An 18,847-nucleotide genomic window follows, 5' to 3' on the forward strand; every position below is an offset into this window, starting at 1 on the left:
CGGACTAATGTTTAATTCATTTGACATCATTAGCGTGATTAATGATCAAGACAACCTGCACCGGCGCGGGCGTCGACAAAACAGGAGAAAGTTTCAGGTCACTAAAGGTTACCGTTATTAATATAATCCGACACGCAAACCAATATTCATCTTATACTCAATCACCCGGTTCGTACGCTCAGCTCACATTAAAACTTAATAGAGGTTACGATAGTGTCAAGTCATGTAATACAACAAGCCCACTGCGGTGTCCTACTGAAATATTGAACTACTTTGGTAACTACATATTATACATTCAAGATTATTGACACTTACGTCTTTGTCAGACACTTATAAGAAAACCAATTAGTGGAGACTTACGACAAGTCTTACAAAAAACATATTAACCCAAACCACGTATAATAGTGACAGTTAAAAATAACTTCGGTAAAAACGTCAGAGATAGCAAAAAGCTCGATGAGAAAGTGACATTTTTATCTCGACGAGTAAGCGTTCTTGTCCCGTCCTGGGCGAAAAAATGGCGTATTCTCTCGCGCAAATGACGTGACAGAACCTACAAAGTTCCGGTCGCCCGCAGCCATAGACGCACGAACCTTTCCGCTGACGAGCCGTGTCCCAAGTAACGACTGTCAGCAGAATTGAAAGCGTGTCATAAACGTTTCCAAATTTTTACTGAGGTTTTTATATTCCTGACAACATTCACAAGCCCAGGAATAACACTAGAGCGAATACTATATTTGTTCATAACATATCATAAGGTTTAATCTTTTGCAAGTGGTCGTTATGTTCCCGTAGTCATATCGCGGATAATTTTAGTCGGGAGCAGATAGCAGGCACGCGTCCAGAGCGAACAAACAAAGGGCAGAGCGCGGTCAAGTTTGGCGATTCACAGGCAACCAGCCGCCATATCTCCACGCCGTGCACCGCCGCATTGCGACTCACCATTGTTGCGCTCACCCAAACACCATTATGCAAAATAAATAGCTTTTAGCGTAAGTAATGACCGGGGTAATTATAATGTTACTATGGAAATTAATGTTTAAAGCCACTATCATCGTGTAGCGTTAACGATTTAACTTATGCCGTGGATGTACGATTAAATTGTATCATCTGTTTAACAAAGTTAGAGTACATGCATCTCGTTAATCGCGCGACGCGGATAACAAATTCACAACGCGCGACATTGTCGACATTGCCAGGGGACACGCTTCCGAGGAAATGTGAAAAGTTACCAACTTAGCCGTTATCTGGAAACTATGCCTCACATCTGCCTTGACGCCGTGCCAAATGGAAAAAGTGGAGTTTAATAACTGTGATGCTTCAACTAAGTATGTCACACATTAAGCATTGATCGATTTTATCATTTTGCTAGAACATAAATCGCTTGGTCTTACGAAACTAGTGCAAAATAAAGCTGTTTTAAAATCATGGAATGTAATTGGCACTCCAATTCCAAGGTCCCACTAACTTACGAGTAAGTGGATAAATTATACAAGTGCAAGATACGTAGAGCTACAAAGAGCGAACGTACTTAAGCTTCCAATTTCAAATGTGTGAGATATTGAATTTCTTTTTATCAATTTGGTAATAAGAACACACAGAATTCTTCGTGAGTGGAAACAATAAAAATGAACGAGATGAATCAAAAGTTTATCTCAAGCTTAACGGAGGATTTCAGAGATTTATTACGAAACTCTTATCTCTACTCGTAAACACTTTACACCTCCAAACTTTCGAGTGAGCTGATAACTTAATAGATTATTTTTTGAACGCGACTTTGAGTGTGAAGTGAAGTGATACGTAACTATTTTTTACCAGCGGACCGGTCTCAGAGCAACCAGTCTTGTAAACTTGTTAAGCCCGGTTTCCGTGTGCACCTGATTTTTAAACAGTAAACTTATTCAAGTCACTCTTTCTATTTTAATAGGATTTGCATTCGATAGCCGCTCAGCGTTGATTTGGCGAACCGGTCCAATCAGTATTCTCCGACACCGTCGAAATTTTTTATTAATATCATTAGTGATTCTGAAATAGGAGACCCATCCCAGTTATAATCAACATAAGCTCGTTTGTGTTCATATGTAGATTAGTCGATTTAGGAGACTTAGTTGCGTAAACACAATTTATGGACTGTAAATCATATCGTATGTCCTATACTGTAATAAACAAAGCTTTCGAATTTTAGAAATACCTAGAGTATTTTTATTATTTCATGGTTTGAGCATGTAATAGGATAATGTTCGCGTACGTATGGCGGGCGGTATGTTCTGGCTGCGTTTTAAGAGGCTTTGGTTTGTTATTAGCTTTACAAATGTGTGAGCTTAAGCCTTGTTTTGTGTAAAAAAATACGGCACCCGAATAAAAAGGAAAAAATATTCGGAGCTTAGTGGTCCTTTCAGAGCACAAAGAAAGCGTCTTATTAAAAATTATGTTTAACTGAATGTGAGGCGGAAATTACATTTTTGTGTGTACCAGACAATGGTCAGTTAGGAATGAAGTTATACAGAAGCTTCTAACTGTCCTTTTTTTACCATTATAACAGCTAACACACAAGAATCATGTACTTAAATTGTACAGTATACCTCCTATTTCTTCAGAAATAAACACATTACTTCTAACCAACACCAGACCGTTTGTTCTAAGCTTAACGTAAACTCAACTCTGGTTTAATGTTTATTACTTTTTCTTACAACTTTATGTGTATGTAGAATTCAAAACTTTTTTCATTTGCTGCAGGCGCTAAGTGCTTGCTCGTAAGTTTTATTTGCTTGTATTAAACACGAAGCCGGCGATCGAAAAGCGTCGTGACGTAACAAATAAACAAAGGATAGTCGACTCTAGTAGTTCTCATTGCTATGTCTGACTGAGTGTTACGTAAGATACACTTGTATCAATGTCTATCATATTTTTCACATAGCATTTAACAGCTACATAATCTCTGAAAGTTAAGGCTCTTGTCAACCGCGTCGTAATATAAGTTGAATTCGAGAGTTGAGCGCCGTTTCTATTAGGGACTCATTTAAATATAAAACTCCAGTACCTTTCCTACTTGAGCATAACATCGTTATGGGTACAGATTGAAAATATGGCGGCAAGAAAACCTAAGATTGGAGATGATTTGGCCTTATCTTATCCATTAGGATTTCTAAATGTCAGTGAAAAGGCCACGAACTGTAGAAGGTTCTGTGGGTGGTTTTAAATATAAGTACCTTTTAGTATTTGTAGGTCATCACGTAATCTAATCACTTCAGAATGGTAATTCGAGTCGATTTTTATACGATTTTTATAATCGTATAAAACCTCAGTGGACAGAAACATTTCAGATCCGAACAAATTACATGTCACAGTAACGGTTACGTGACGGACAGCGTTCGCCACGATTTATCTCTTGTATAAATACATTAAAAATAATTAACTTGCCTCATACACTAAGTAATACGAATGGAAGTGAAAGTCTACCTGTCGTGTCAGTCCAGTTAAATTGTATGAGCACAGAACTGGAAGCCGCTTTAAATTATAAAAAAAAGCCAACGCATGTCTTATTCTATTAGGGTATGTTTGCTCAACTGACAAACCTATTATGAACATTTGATTAGAGAACGTAACAATAAAAAGTCCTTTCGTCACACCTCGTTACAGCAATTCGAATTCATTTCCGATAATGCTCGGGTAATTTAGTTTCCTACAAAATAAAATCTACCAAGGCATTAGAAATGGAGTAAAGAACTAAAAGTCACGTGCAAATAATCAAGGGAAAGGAGTATGGTGTTTGTAAGTCGATGGGCTAACAGCCTGTCATTACTGGTGTGTTATTGCAATCTTAAAACCCATTACGTTATTGCTTCACGTTGCCACAAACGTCAGGAATTATATCTGAGAAGCAACGGCTATTACGTATGAAAGTCATCTGCCAATACGATGATCGGTTTTTTCTTCTTTTTCATATTTGAGCACATCTGCTGATATTTTATAATATTCTGTTTGAATGTTTTCTTTGGTATTCATAATATTTGCTACTTATTTTTTATTAAATCCCAGCACTGGAGTGAAATTCTCCATGTTTTTGTAAAGTTTTATCCAAAATTGTATTTTCACGGAGACAATATCACAGCGGGAGCAAATAATTGTTATCACACGTAACTGTCTGCGCTCCGCATACTCGTTCCTAAGTCTTAAGTGTTACAGCGACACGTATAAATGTAAATAGTGTAGTGTAACGGCATTGTGTTGCCGCCACCGTGCTTACATAATGTCTCCTACTTGATTATATTATACTTTTTGCCCTAACAAAGCCACAACACCCTTTTTTCTTCTTCAAACAAACAACTCTTATAAAATATTACATTTAATCATCGGTACTTAACAAAGGCTTATCCTATCCGTATCCGTGCAATGTCAAAACTCCCACGACGACATCTCTTGGGCGCTGACCTTTGCCCACAATTTCACTGTCATTCATAACCATTAAGTCTAAAATTGGAGTGTTTACTAAATTTGACCGTCAGCGTCGTGATACAACAGTTAACTGAATTTCCATAGTCGTGGGGGTCGATTATTGAGCAACGATCGACCGTCACGAGCCGCTAAGTTTCTACTCGACATTAATTAGGTTTCAATTTGCCCAGACTAATAAAGCGAGCTGAGTTTGCTTACCGGAGAATGGCTTACCGTTAGAGCTCTTTAAGTAGCAGCTTATTACAGTGCTGAAAAACTGAGCGGTGCTGTTATACTGCGCAGTTAGCATAAATACATGTGTAGGTAATGTTCCAGGAAGATGTTGACTAACGTGAGTCGGTGCTTGTAATGATCTGCATTCGTCATTACCAAAAGAAAGCCTCATGCACACATATTTTTGTTTTAACGATCAACTTGACAGTCAGAACTGGTTATAATTATAACCGTGTTCTTCTACAAGAACATGTTTTTTTTTTAATTTTATTTCGATTTTGATGTTGATAATCATCATAACAGAGCTATTAATGGTATTAATATATTTTTTCAAACAAGATCAATTTATAAATTGGGTTACCTGCGTATACGCACGCTACCTCGCTACTGAAATTAATAGAGGTAGCAATGGGTGATGGAGTTTTTATAACTTTTCTGATTAAGGAACTATGTATTACTTTTTATGTATTCAAGGCATTTTTAAACGAATCTTAGTGTGTGTGTGATGCGCTACTTTTTCACGTATTTATTCAAAACAATAATCACATTCAATGCATAAATTAACGATACAGGAAAATATAACCTGTAGATACGAAAGACCTGCATTTACAAAACTAGTTCTGCATGAGTAATTAAACGAAGTTTGTTTTATGTATTCATAAGTGAAGTCATTTCCGTGTGCTCTTTAAGTATAAGTGCACCTTTTGCTATCGCTTTATCTTGAGAACGTGATGTCCTTAAAAATTAAAACAACGATTTTCAACGGGTAGGTAGGTAAAATGCTGAACTCGTTGCATTAAACAAGAAACGTTCGTACCTAACCTATTTTAGAGAAATTCCCGCACATAAATAGTCAATATAAAGTCTAGTGTCGGCTGCAGACAATCTCTATCAGAGAGTCCTGGTAATTCAGTGTCACCCTCAGCGGCAGGCCATATGTTTTACTGACTAGCTTCGATGCTCTTTGAACTACGAAATGCTTCGTAAATTCCGTGGTTTACGGCGTACGCGACCTACCCGGTCAAGACGGTGCGATATCATTTTTACTATCTGCAGAACAAAAGCTGTGCTTAAATAATGCACGGCTTCGGAATAGCTGCTCGACCGCAAGATCAAATCGGATAATAATTTTGGTCTAGTTATTGCCTGCTCTTTTCTTTTTATTTTATTAAGCGAATTGGTTACAAACACTGTAATGTTTGTCGACAAAAAATGGATAATTTGTTACGTCGGTCCACGTTTTCCTGAACTGTTGACCTCGCGTTTAGTTTTCTTAGCGTAAGTTTCTCACATTATGAGAACACGCTGCAAAGGCCCTCTGCTGCCTACAAATATTCTGCCTTAAATATAGGTTGGAAGGCAAGTTTTTTTCTAAGCAACACACATTTTATTTTAATTCACAGACCTTGTGTGTGAAACGATCTGAAATAGAACCTCTGCTTCTGAGCTTTAAAGCACGGAGATACAATTATATGATTAAGAATTGTAATACTTAGTAGTAGATAGGTGCTGAGAATCTACAATTATGTAATGTTTGTCTAACCAAACTAACGTGAATTATTTGTTAAAATGCAACTTTTGAGGCAATATAATAAATTGCCTCGATTCTCGCCTAAATGTACATGATATTATTGTAAACAAAATTATAATAGAAGCCCGTCCTCGAAATATAGGAATAGTCGAATTACATTTCGGCTGGGTGAAATGCCAGAGATTTCAACTTTATGTGGGCAAAGTAAATAGAGTTATTTTTTGCTATGCCACCCGCGGTCTCTCACTCCATCTGATTCGCCGTTTATAGCTGGGATAGTGCGAAAAGAATCGTAAAATCCTCGATAAAAGCTTTTATCGCGTCCACACTTCAGCGATTGCTTCCTTTTTCGTTCTGTAATTCAAACATGATTACCTTAATATTACCTAAAACTAAACAACAACCTTTCCCATAGGTAGGTAGGCATTGTACTCAACTTTCAATAACTTGAAAAATTATCTGAATCAAATACAATATTTTACAGCAATAAAACCCATTAGGGATAATTTATATCGCCCATTTTAGAAGATAATTCGCCCATGAACGCTCCCGAAGGCATCCCGAGTCACGACGCGATCTCGCTCAGCTCCAGGGAGAGCAGCTAACCTCGTTACTTACCGATACGACTCCGACTAGATTTTGCAAGCGAGCAATGGCGCTGTAATTCATTATCGGCGCTGCAACCGGCGCTGCGGCGCGGCGGCGGCGTGGCGGTGGCGCGGCAGCGGCGCGGCTGGCGGCGACCCGCGATCATTTGTGCGCGCTCGTGATTACGGCTACGCTCAATGGGAACCGATTTCCTCTCATACACTCTCATTGAACGCCACTTTCTGAACGCATTATCAAGCTAAACTATCACGACTATAAAACAGGGCTTCCTTAGCTATTGCAATTGGATGTGCAATTTACAACATCCGTGGTGTTCACCGGTTAAGCAGGCGCAGGGAGCTTCTCCGCAGAAAGTTAACACCCTGCAATTTCATAGGAAGGTGATAGTGGCTAGAAAACAGTGGACATTTTCAATAGTAAAGTAAATGACAGACTGATGATACCCTTATCAAGTTAACTTCTTTATAAATTTTTTAATTTGTTCTTTTTGTTTTCATAGATAATGTTTGGTTGTTAATTAAAGTAAATAATAGTGTAACTTCGTAGTGTTTATAGTGTATACTCGTAGGACTAGCATAAATCTTATGAACTCTGCTACGAGCGTAAGCCTACGCTCGCTACGAAAAATAGTTAGATTTATGTCCAGTCCATGTTGTCTGGTAGCATGCATAGACACATTGGCTTCCAATGCATCAGGTACAACAACATAAATTTCCGAGTGCGTTCACGTTAACAGAGCGGATGTCAAGAGATGAAAAATATAGAGGGGCGGCGGCGCGGCACGGGCGATGCGGCGCGGCGCGGCGGCGGCGCGGCGGCGGTCCGTGTCAATGCGACTGATTGCGAGCTGCACCGCGGACTGAATCAACCCTCGCACACAATGCCTCATTTGCATACACACACCTCCACATACGTGAACAGCACAATTTTATCAATGATTAAGCTCGAGCTCCTGACGCATCTTGGATGAATAACTTCCCTGTCACGGACAAGACGATTTATGGTAGGAGGTTTATTCTTTAATCTACTTTGTTGCATTTGTTGAACAGTCATTACAGTTACTTAGTGCAGCAAGTAAATTGCTGGTTCAACCAACGTATGTACGTGTACTTCCACTGCACACTTTGTTATAGGCGTGCAACACTGGCCCGATACGCCTATATTAATTGAAGCAAACACCCCTGCTGTAGTTAGTGCCCCGCTCCGTCGTCGATTGTGTCTGCACTGCGCCTACATGTATCGCATAACACGCACGATCCTCTCTACGTAAGTATATCAGCTAATATGATTACAGAACAAGCAAATCTCTGCGCGTGATATTCATAAGGGATTATTTTCCAACATTAGGTGGGACGTGACTTGTGCTAAATTACTCGGTTACAGCAACAAGTATCCGTGTATTTGTCTTTAATAATAGCGCCATAGATTATGTCGCTTGCAGGCTCACATTATATGGAATAACATCAAACTGTACTTAGCTTAGGACCGTTTAAAGCGAAGTACTGGTAAATGTTAAATAGAGCGGGAATGAAGGGAATTATTTGTAGTTGGGCGATTTCGATGAGGGTCGGTTCGTATTTGCTCGCGGCATCACGCGCTGGTAACCCGCGCCTTAACGCCGCGCTACGCTTTATAAGAGAACGATTTGCGTTTTAACCGACTGTTGACACGCTCGACACCCATTTGTACTTTAAAATAAATGGGACCCTAATTGGAAAACTCCAATTCGAATTGTTTGCAAAGTCCCTTATTTAGTACAGTTGCCAATTTTATTGTCATGAGCACGGGGTTATTTATTTTTTACGGCCGTCGTAATGGTAATTGATCGCACCCGCCGCGTTTACTGACTTGTTCATGTTGCGGTTAGCCATTCCCCCCAGACTACTTGAACACACCATTGTATTCTAATCACGTTCAATACAACTATTTACTACATTGTTCTGATGACAATTGCGTGTCGATTTAGTAGTTAATTAGCTGCCCTACGTATAAATACCAAATACTCGTTCTAAGATGTCTCAAGGCAATTAGTGTTAAGTTTCTTGGCGTTTAATCTAACACGGGTCCTACTTTCGAAGGCAATCTACTTAGTTCTTTGTGTCGTTTGATTATACTCGTACTTACAACCGTTTGACTTTCTATCGCCTCCGCCTTCAATTGATTGTTGCCTCGTGGCGAGGCGGGCGCAGCAACCTCGGTAGCGGCCATATTATCATGCTGATTATGAGATGAGATTTTATCTGTAATCACAGCCGGTAGCAATCAATATGGCATCTAAACATAGCCCGTTGATGAAGAAAGTGGCTGGGATCGTGAGAAGTTGTGTAAAACACAATGGGTTCAAAAACAATAGGTAGGTCTGCTGATTGTTATAGGTACACGTAAACGGCAGACATTTCTCAGGAGTATTGTAATAAACAAAAAGATTTTTCTTATTACTATGTTTTACGCATCAAGGTTAAAATTCACACGCCCCTGGAAAGTACTTACTGGGAATTATTGCAAAAATAGTAAAGACAAAGACGTGTACTTTATATGAGAGAGGCTTAACTACTTAATGTTTGTAGATGGCATTACATACTCACGTTTATCACAGGATCATTCTTCAATCTGACCCAAATCATTTCCTTGTAAGGGAATTTATCAGTAAATGAAAATTAATCGGCGTAACGAAGGATTGTTCTTGATGAGGGTACATCTGTCTGACATTTCTATACGTGCTGTAAGAAAGGAAATAAAAACATAGAGCCTATAAGAAAGCTTAATTACCGTTAAATTATCGTAAGAACAATCAAATATTTTAAAATGGCAATCACTGAGTTGAAAGTTGAGGAAGTTATTATATCTACCAGGTCATCGTGTTAATTGTACCCAAAACTAATAACTTAATCGTCCGATTGTTTTTGTTTTGTAAATCACAAAACATAATTGATGGAAAATACGGATACACCGATCATGTGTCCAGAGTTCAACGTCCTGCTTTTTCACTAAACTGCAAAAATATACTAGCACAGGCCTAATTTCTAAAACATGCAAAACTTCAAAAAACATACTCTACCATTTAAGTATACGGCAGAACTGGAATGTTCCGTCGTTAATTTCACAAATGCTTTATAGCAGAACAATCATTATAATTTGGATGCATAGTAACAGTTTCCTATAAAATAAATAGTCAATATACATTATTATTTAACGGGCATCAAGTTACGAGCCCTCAGATTATACAATATATTGTTAACGATAGAAATCAGTGGCTCCAACCTTAGCGATGTTGTCATAAAAACTCAGCCGCTGTAACTCCGTAATGACTTTTGTCACGGCTGCCTCGTCAGCCATGTTTATTTCTAGATATTCTCAGCTCGAATCTATTTAGAGTTTCCTGCCTTAGAAACGGTAATGATAGACTAATAAATCTTACTGCATCCGTGCAGTGCAACAGTCAATAATAACTATCAAAATTCTTATTTACAACTGTCACTATGATGTATTTCTTATACCGTTCATTATGGTTTTATTATTTTAGGGCCCAACACAAAAGGTTTTTTTGAATATAATTAAGTACAAAGAAAGGCATTACGAAATTCTTCAGCAGAGTCCCTCGTGCGTGTAGAGTAGACCAAGACTATCATTTGTATCATCAAAGCATTGTTGTGCAATCGTTCAGTCGGCACCAACGGCTCGTGTTTGATACAGGAGCTTCAGAACACTTAATAACATAGAACAATATGCAGGTAATTATTTTGACAGCCAATGGCATCACAATATTTGGAGCCATCGATCACTGTTCTTCGAAACCATCATTACATATAACATTTGACTAATATCATATACGTCAGAATAATATCTGAGGATGTACCTACACATGTAACTTACACGATGTAGGTAAGTATTCCAAAGTCTTTTTACGTTGATCATAAACTGTTCACTTTTAAAGCTTTAAAAAGCTGTATCCACTGCGCAAACTGGTTTAATAAACTTTCCAACTGATAAAAACTGTCCCTCCGTGATTCAATCACTTCAATACAAGAAAAATTCAAACATAACACTATTATACCGCAACCGAGCAACTGACTCAACGTGGCTCTTTAGTTTTATTTTTTTCTGCTTTTATTGGCAAAATATAGTTCAACACGACATTTCGATTTTATTTCTGTTGAAAATAATATTTTACGAGGTTGTCTCCGATATGGAGTAAAGTCGAAGAGAATAAAATGAATAACAAAGTGCGAGGCGCGTCGTTGGTGTCCTCCGCGGGTTCGAAGACGGCACTTCAATCAGCTTTAATGTCAGGTTATGCAAAGCAACGGAAATGTCAGCTCGCAGACACCCATTGATCACGTCGCCTCGATTCTACCACTTTTAAACTTGCGCAATTATAATAATCAAAACTATTTTTACATTTGCTACGGTACAGCAATAAAACTGTACTGCAATGCACAATACGATCGTTAGTTATTGTAATTATGAATTTTCCTTTCAAAATTGCAGCTATAGGTAATAGAGCCGTTACAAAATAAATGGTCTACGTATTACGATAATAAGGGATTGTAAATTTGAAATAAGTGTCAGTTACAGAAGCCATGGCAAAGTTGTACGCGGCTATTAAAATCGAAGCTTTGCAGTGGTTATTCGTATTCCTATTTAATTGATTATAAATTATAGGTTGTCTCCTTGGAGTGAAAGAAGTATTTCGCTACTTATTACTCACAGTGTGTACGTCAGTAAAAATGAATGTGCATGCGCTGTACAAAGCAACAGTAACACTGAAACGAAATTAGTTTCAGACAAGTGTTATTACATTACGTAATGCGGTCATTTGTGCGTACGAGCACACTGCACACTTGAGCAAATAACACCCTTTTTAAAGAGAAATTGGTCTCTGGAGGCATTTCGTTTAGTTCAAAGAGGTCGCACTGCTCGGTGTCCGACAAAGGAGACACGTGCGTTTATTCAACGCTTAGCGTATTAATGCGAAATCTACACGCGCTGGCTAGACAATTACCAAGTTATACACAACAACAAAAATCAATAGTAGAATAGGCATTCATCGCATAGTTTGAGTAATGTGTGTGATAATCGTGGATGAACTGGTTATTAACGTTTACACAGTATTTGGTGAAGAGCCGTGAGCCGCGGTCACTGACTCGTAGACATATCAACAGTGATTGAACTTCAATTTCATGAACGCGCTTTTCCATTGTTTACGAGTTCTATGAACGTACATGATCTGGAAAATTGTGGAAAATTAGGTACTCTATTATGTGGCTAAGGTTAATTAGTCTTCTTTTCCAACTAACTACTTAGTTTGATACCGAGAAATAAGTATTTTAAATGTGAAGCTGTGCCACATTCTGCATTCATTATCGCTAAGCCCCTGTAATGAAGTAGATTAAGCCCCCGTAACCCCTTACTGAGTAGCTGCGGTCGGGTTCAGTTCAAATTAGCAAATAATTTCACTAATGAAAGTGCGATGGCCCCGCCGCGCTAACTAATTTATGTGTACCTATCTAACGGCGACCAAATGTTAAATGCTCTGGTTATGAGGCTAATACAGTGATTCGAGCAATAACACCGGGCTTTGTGACGTCAACGCGGCGCATGCAAGGCGATGCCGTAACTATGACAGTGTCCTCGAGCCGTGTGAATTATAGATGGTTGGCACGATATATGTGAAAAAGCAACGACTTTCACCCACAATTTTATTACCAGGTGCGACGTTGTTTAGACATGCGCGTAATGAAATAACACGGAGCTAAATAATTATAGGCACTATCCGACGCGAAATTCGAAAGTGGTAGAGCAAAACAATCGATTTTAGTGATTGATTGTGAAATTATCTAACATTACAGCGAATTAAGATTGAAACTGATAGCAAACATAATTTTATTGTAATAACGGAACTATCGGTAGATCGTTAAAATCGGTACAGAATCAAGATATCGACGGTCGCGCGTCAGATCTTGTTCTATATTCAATTCGCTTTGATGCAACAATAAATTGTATAAATTGGACGTGGTATCACAGAATGCTGAATAGTAATGCAGGTTGACAGCAAATCTCGTGTGTCGAGGTAAATTGACAGGTATGAGCGGTGCTAATCACCGCGCGACGTCGCCACTCGCCTGCCTCCCGGCGTCGCTCGGCCGGCGCACCGTCCATGCATTTACATAATGAGATTACAATTCATGACAGAGTACAGGCCTAATTGCACTAACTTTATACTGTACATTTCCACCTAATTACTTATGTAATTGGAATATGAACGCTCCATAACTTTGCACTCTATGTAGCCGAATAAAACGCTCGCATTATGAACTTTAAGCTTCAAGGAAATAAAACTTATTCATGACTTGTCAAACTTTGCAAATAATAGAAATATCTCTGGCGAAATATGTAAATGTAAAAGTAAGGGCGAACTTCCTCTACCTATTTCTTTTGTAGTGTTGACTTATCGTCGTCTTTGTGTGTAGGGTTATTCAATTTATGTGATAATATCATACGATACAAAGATTATTTGATGACGTCAGATGCGCAGCAATCGTTTTTACAATAGTTTCCCACGTCGTTAAAGTCAATAATAAAATAAATTCTGTATCAAAATATCTAATCTCGGCAGTTGCCGGCTCCGAGCGCAGGAGCGGTGTTTGGATCCAGTTTTTCTAGCACTCGGGAATGCAGTCCATTGCACCTGCCGTACAACTACTCGTACCTTGAAAATAAATCGTAATTGATAGCTTACTAATCAAAACAGCGCAGCTTTATAGCTCCGGTGAATAATGTTACTGCTTTCTAATATGGCTATCCGACGCTGATAAATAGCCGTATATTTGAAGTAGAAGAATTACCCCGGTGTAATCAATTATGTATGTGTAGATAAGTTAAACAAATAGGTAGGTCTCTTGACCCGATATCCACGTTTACGTTGTGATGTCAAAACTTTCAAAAAAAGGAATAAAAATAAATTCTTAAAAAAGTTATGGTTTACTGCTGAATTTCATGACTGAAGTTATAATAATTCATTTTTAAGGAAGTCAATAAATGTAAGTAACAACTACAACAATAAAAACTCGACGGGCGTTTTATGAGCGAACCTTGAACGAAACTAAACTAGTTGTAAATTGGTTAAACATTAGCGTCGCGTGCGACATCAATACGTAATAAATATCTACAACTGTTGGTGAACTGGCGCGCACTGAACACCATTGAACCGAGCCAGCTTAAACGCGCCCTGAATATAAGTTGCGTGACACCTACAGCTTTTTCTGTCCACAAAATTTTCATACAATTCACGAGTTGCGTGTACCCAAATTTATATGACCCTTTGTCAGAAGAAGTAGTTCTTATACCATTTTTCCTATGAAAAGCTCTTTGTTCAAACAAATTCTTCATTTTAATACCTACCTACTATAAAAAGCCCCGTTCAAAGATGTAATCAAAAGACTCAGTTGATGTTCCTGCTTTTGAAGAGCACGCGAACTGGAAGAGGGCAGATAAGGAAAACAGTCTATCAAAGAAATTAAAAGTACATTAGGTAGGTGTCTCTGTCTTCTAAGGCAAATGAAATCATGTCATAACTTTGGATGTGTTGTACAAGGGACAGGTACCATGCCTACCTGCGAAATTGTGAAGCTTTATCTTTACATACTGAAGACGACAAGGGTACAAAGCTTAATTTAAACGTCATAAATATAATGTCTATTCAAAATATTATGAGTAAACAATCTCAGCATGTGGACCCTAATAAGGTGCTGGTACTTGGTACATATCTACATTTGTCAGTGTAAAAAAGCTAAGCCAATTAATTGCGATGCAAATAAGGAATCAGAGCGAATAAATGGCGTATTGTTTAAAGGATACTAACACCAGCCTACACAGGTCTGTTTCAAGACAATACTAATGTCCTCACCCACACTAAACTTGGGTGTTTGAAACAAACTAACATTCGACAAACTTCACAATGGCAAAGGTAAACAGGATACACCATTGTTTTAACTTCGGCCAATAAATGATTGTAATCTTTGTCGTCTGAACAAGTTCCCGAGAAGAAGTTTTAATTAAAGTTGAAATTTCAAAGTACCTAACTTCCCATTACGCCTCATTATGCATTGAAAAAATAAATGTAACGCGTATCAAGGAGAATTGAAACGACTTATTTTTTTTAATACTATTTCGTGATTTATTTTCGTCCAACTGTCCAATCAAGAGGATCGCGGAATATCACGATTTTTCGCGATTTTGAGAAGCAAAAGGATATGTTAAACTATCGTTTCGGAGCGACGATGCGGTTTAGCTTCCGTCCTCACAAATTATTCTACCTAAGTTTTGCTTATTGGTAGCACGTTTAAAAATTCACGGTTATAAAAGTATTCCAAGAAACACCGCGTCATTTCCGTCGCGGTCGCTGCACTTGAGCACCTGGATCGAGAAATTTGCTAATTTAACAGAAAGTGGAGGAGGTATATCAAGTTTTCCCTTGTGAATCAGCAGCTTACACGATACCGTGATTGCGATACATCCTGCTCGATGAGGAAACAAGGACGGAAGCCCACAGAGACCAGAATGTGTTAAGAGGAAGTATCGTTAGATAGACATCGAAAGTAAGGGTCAAATCTATTTCGACGCTTGCAATACCTATTTGTATTTTACTTGTGCCTAAGGAATTATCTGTATGTTAAACTGTTCAGTTAACAACGGATGACAGCTTACAATATAAATCAATTTAAATAAATGAGAACAAAGCAAGGATTACAGGACTTAATAAACTTGTACGAAAGTCTCCAATTTCTCTTAGTAAGTCTCGTGTCAGCCGCCGCGCTCGGCAAACACAGCCAAGCCCAACCAAGTTTCCCGAGAGGCGTGACATTCATATTACAAAAGTTATAGCTCAATGAAATATGTGGTAAGTTAGTTTTTACCACTTCCAAATCCTCGAATCCAGCGTGACTTACAGCAAAAACTAACTCCAGTGGAATTAATTTGATGACGTTTCTGGTTCAAGTAATCTCATTGCATCGTTCGTTGTAATACACTCATATTATCTTAAGAGGCCGTTTCATAATTATACGTTAATCTTTTAAGAAACTACCGCATTCAACTTGCGCGGTACGTAAAGTGGTACTTGGTAATTTATCGTGACCTTAAAATTAAATCTGAAACTGGATTCAAATCACACAGAGTAATTAAGCGTGTAATATTACGAGATATTCCGCGCCCTCATTCGGCTTAATTGCTTATAGCTATTTTAATATGAGTATCAGTAAACGGTCATACGCAGCTTGTGTAGACCATTTAGAATAAAGTGTCTATTTAACATATTATTTGAGACTACTCAAATTCCAAGCGCGTGTGTGAGGTGATGATAACAGATGGCTGCTTCGAGTTATTCGTGTCTTTTAAGGTCACGCAAGACGCACTTGGAAACCATAGCACGACGTTACAATCTTGCAAAGTTTGGCATGCCATATTCACAACGCACGCATTAGCAATTTTTAAAGCTCAAGATAATTGCGTTCGCGTCAAAGATCTACGTTCTATGCCAATCACGCACGGACACAGACAATGATGAAGAAACACGGTCAGTGGTCATATCTTAAATCAGAGTGTCTGACTCTGAAATTGTGTCATCAATCCAAAGTATGATGATGCAAAAGATTCTGCTCATCAGTGTTGCTAAATGTTTCTGCCTCTCATAAAACCAAATAATATATTGCTATTGCCTGAAAATATTATTGGCTATGGTACGCAGTACAACATTAAGTTATGAATAGTGTCACGATTGTATCCAGACACTTTGTTATCGTGGTTGCAAATTATTATCATAGTGCGTTCTTGGCCTTATGCGAAATGGAACGGATAGCGCGCGAGTGCGTGACCCACATACGAACGTTCACCATCAACCATTGTTGCTAAGCTATCGTATTTTTGGACACCCGTATTAGTACACCGATAACGGCACAATGTAGACTTTGTTGAAACATACAGCTTTTGCCACTGGAACCGAAGTAGACCATGTATTACAGTATTTATCGTCAATATAATATGTACATTCATGTCTCTTTCAAGCTTCTGTATATTATTCAGATTGGTTTTTTACATTGTAAACTGTCAACCCACTTAATTTAATTTGTCTGCCTTTAGAAAAAAACTATAGGTACGTGGGCGTTCCTTTACTATGTTGACGACAGTGTATGATAACTTTATAACATACATGATATTTTACGAAGATTTAATTTACATAAATAAGAAATAGCAATAATTTTAACAATAATATTTAAGATTTCCGCTTTATCACACAGGAAAATTATACAAGCAATACTTAATTCACGAAACGATCATTTTTATGCTAATAACTGTGACACTTATTAACATAATGTTGTGTATAAAATATTGTTAATTAACATAATAAATATTGATGAATTTCTGTGTATTCATAATAATACACCTGAAGTATGGACGATAATCCTCTTAACGGACTTAAAATAAACCAAGAACAAAATGCAGAGATTCATAAATGGAGTGTATTTCGATCAAGTGGAGCATGTGTTCATCTCCCGCACTTACGACGCTGTAGGTATCCTTAACGAGTTTATAGACCTATCACGTGTAAACCGGGTCACGCTTCTACTAAAAATAAACATAAAAATTGTTTTAATCCAGAGCGTCTATAGCGTTTTTGCACGGGATCGCGCGGCTGTTGGCAATACCCGCGTCGACTATTACCTCCCTTGGATTATGACCTACATTTAATACTTCAGCATGTACTTTAACGATCATAATGTTATCATGTTTTCATGCATATAACATTTTCAAAACACGACTTACTCATCAAAGTTATAGCTTCGTTTATGTTCTGCGCTAGCGGTGATCAACCGTCGTATATATAATATATGCCTATCTACAAACTAATTTGCCTGTAAATTGTTAGGGTGCGATGTTGTTTTAGCGAAGGGTGAGGCTAGAATCATTAGCCAAGATTACCTTAAAACGTTGTACGACCTAACAGTGGAGGGCGCAGAATAATCAAATTGTTATCAGAGAGTCCCACGTCTTGCGTTAGTCGTTTGAACTAATATCCCTGCTTGTATGCCGGGACACGCGCCACTGAGCACCTTATATTTATGTAAGGTGTATAAATCTGACATATTTAAATACACACTCTCTTTGATGTTAAACGTGGAACACCTGAAAGGAGTAGTGCGAACCTGTAGTAGCAATCTACCCCTGCGGGTTATTTGTTTAACACATAATTTAGCTCAGTTACTTACATGTGTTTGCTTAGCAATTACAGTAGTGTTGGTATTATCTAAAACGCGTGTTACATCTTAATGAGTTCAGAAATCAGTGGTAGCAATATCGGCAGTATACAGGGTGCGTTCATTTAGCTTGTTTGAATTGAAAGCGTGGCGTAGGCGTGGGCCGTGTTGAGCTTTGCACATACGAGGATTGTCGCCGGTGACAAGTTCCCCTACAGACATACCATAAATCGTATTAAGGCTCTACACACAGCTTAAGTCGACAATCTAATGTCGCAAGTATTATATTGTAACGGAACGGATTTCATTCACGATATTAATTTTAAAAGGGATGTGAGTTGTGGTTTTTATATTAATGTCTTGGCAATTAAGCTGTTTAATATTAAGTCCATAAAAATCAATATTTATTGTTCTAGATGAATTAATTAATTACATCTAGGTATAATCATTTATTAATATACAACCCTGGAGCTTGTTTTTTTTTAATCCGGTATTTTTAATTTAATATATCTATTCAATATTAAAAAATTAAAAGAAAGTGATCCAAGCTGGATTCAACCTAATGTGTGATGGCTATTGTTTGCTCTAACTACGATTTATATTGCAAAATGTAATAAATAATTCATACAATAGACCTAAATACATAATAGCGTCAAATGCTATAATTTAACACGTCCTCCCACGCCCGAGTATCCGCTGAAACTGACTTACGACACTAAAATACTGGCATTATAATAATTTTAGCAATGAGAGATGAAAAAAACCATTGTCTACCGTCCTTAGTGTG

The 18,847-nt window shown here is 38.0% G+C and overlaps 1 protein-coding gene across 4 annotated transcripts in view; it reads left to right on the forward strand.

The window, feature by feature from the left end:
- LOC110375135 (major facilitator superfamily domain-containing protein 12) overlaps positions 1-18,847 on the forward strand; it is a 44,763-nt gene that overhangs the window by 9,257 nt on the left and 16,659 nt on the right. The window contains exons 1-2 of one of the 4 annotated variants that reach the window (XM_049852038.2): positions 7,595-7,811; positions 7,942-8,074. The exons of 2 other annotated variants lie outside the window; for them this stretch is intronic. In XM_049852038.2, coding sequence (XP_049707995.2) covers positions 7,775-7,811; positions 7,942-8,074 — 170 coding nt within the window. In that variant the 5' untranslated portion in view covers positions 7,595-7,774. Of the gene's footprint in view, positions 1-7,594; positions 7,812-7,941; positions 8,075-18,847 lie in introns of those variants that run through there. One more of the 4 variants, XM_064043593.1, reaches the window with a different exon arrangement.

The sequence above is a fragment of the Helicoverpa armigera genome, chromosome 3, assembly GCF_030705265.1.
Source record: "Helicoverpa armigera isolate CAAS_96S chromosome 3, ASM3070526v1, whole genome shotgun sequence".
In the NCBI taxonomy this organism is placed as follows: Eukaryota; Metazoa; Arthropoda; class Insecta; order Lepidoptera; family Noctuidae; genus Helicoverpa; species Helicoverpa armigera.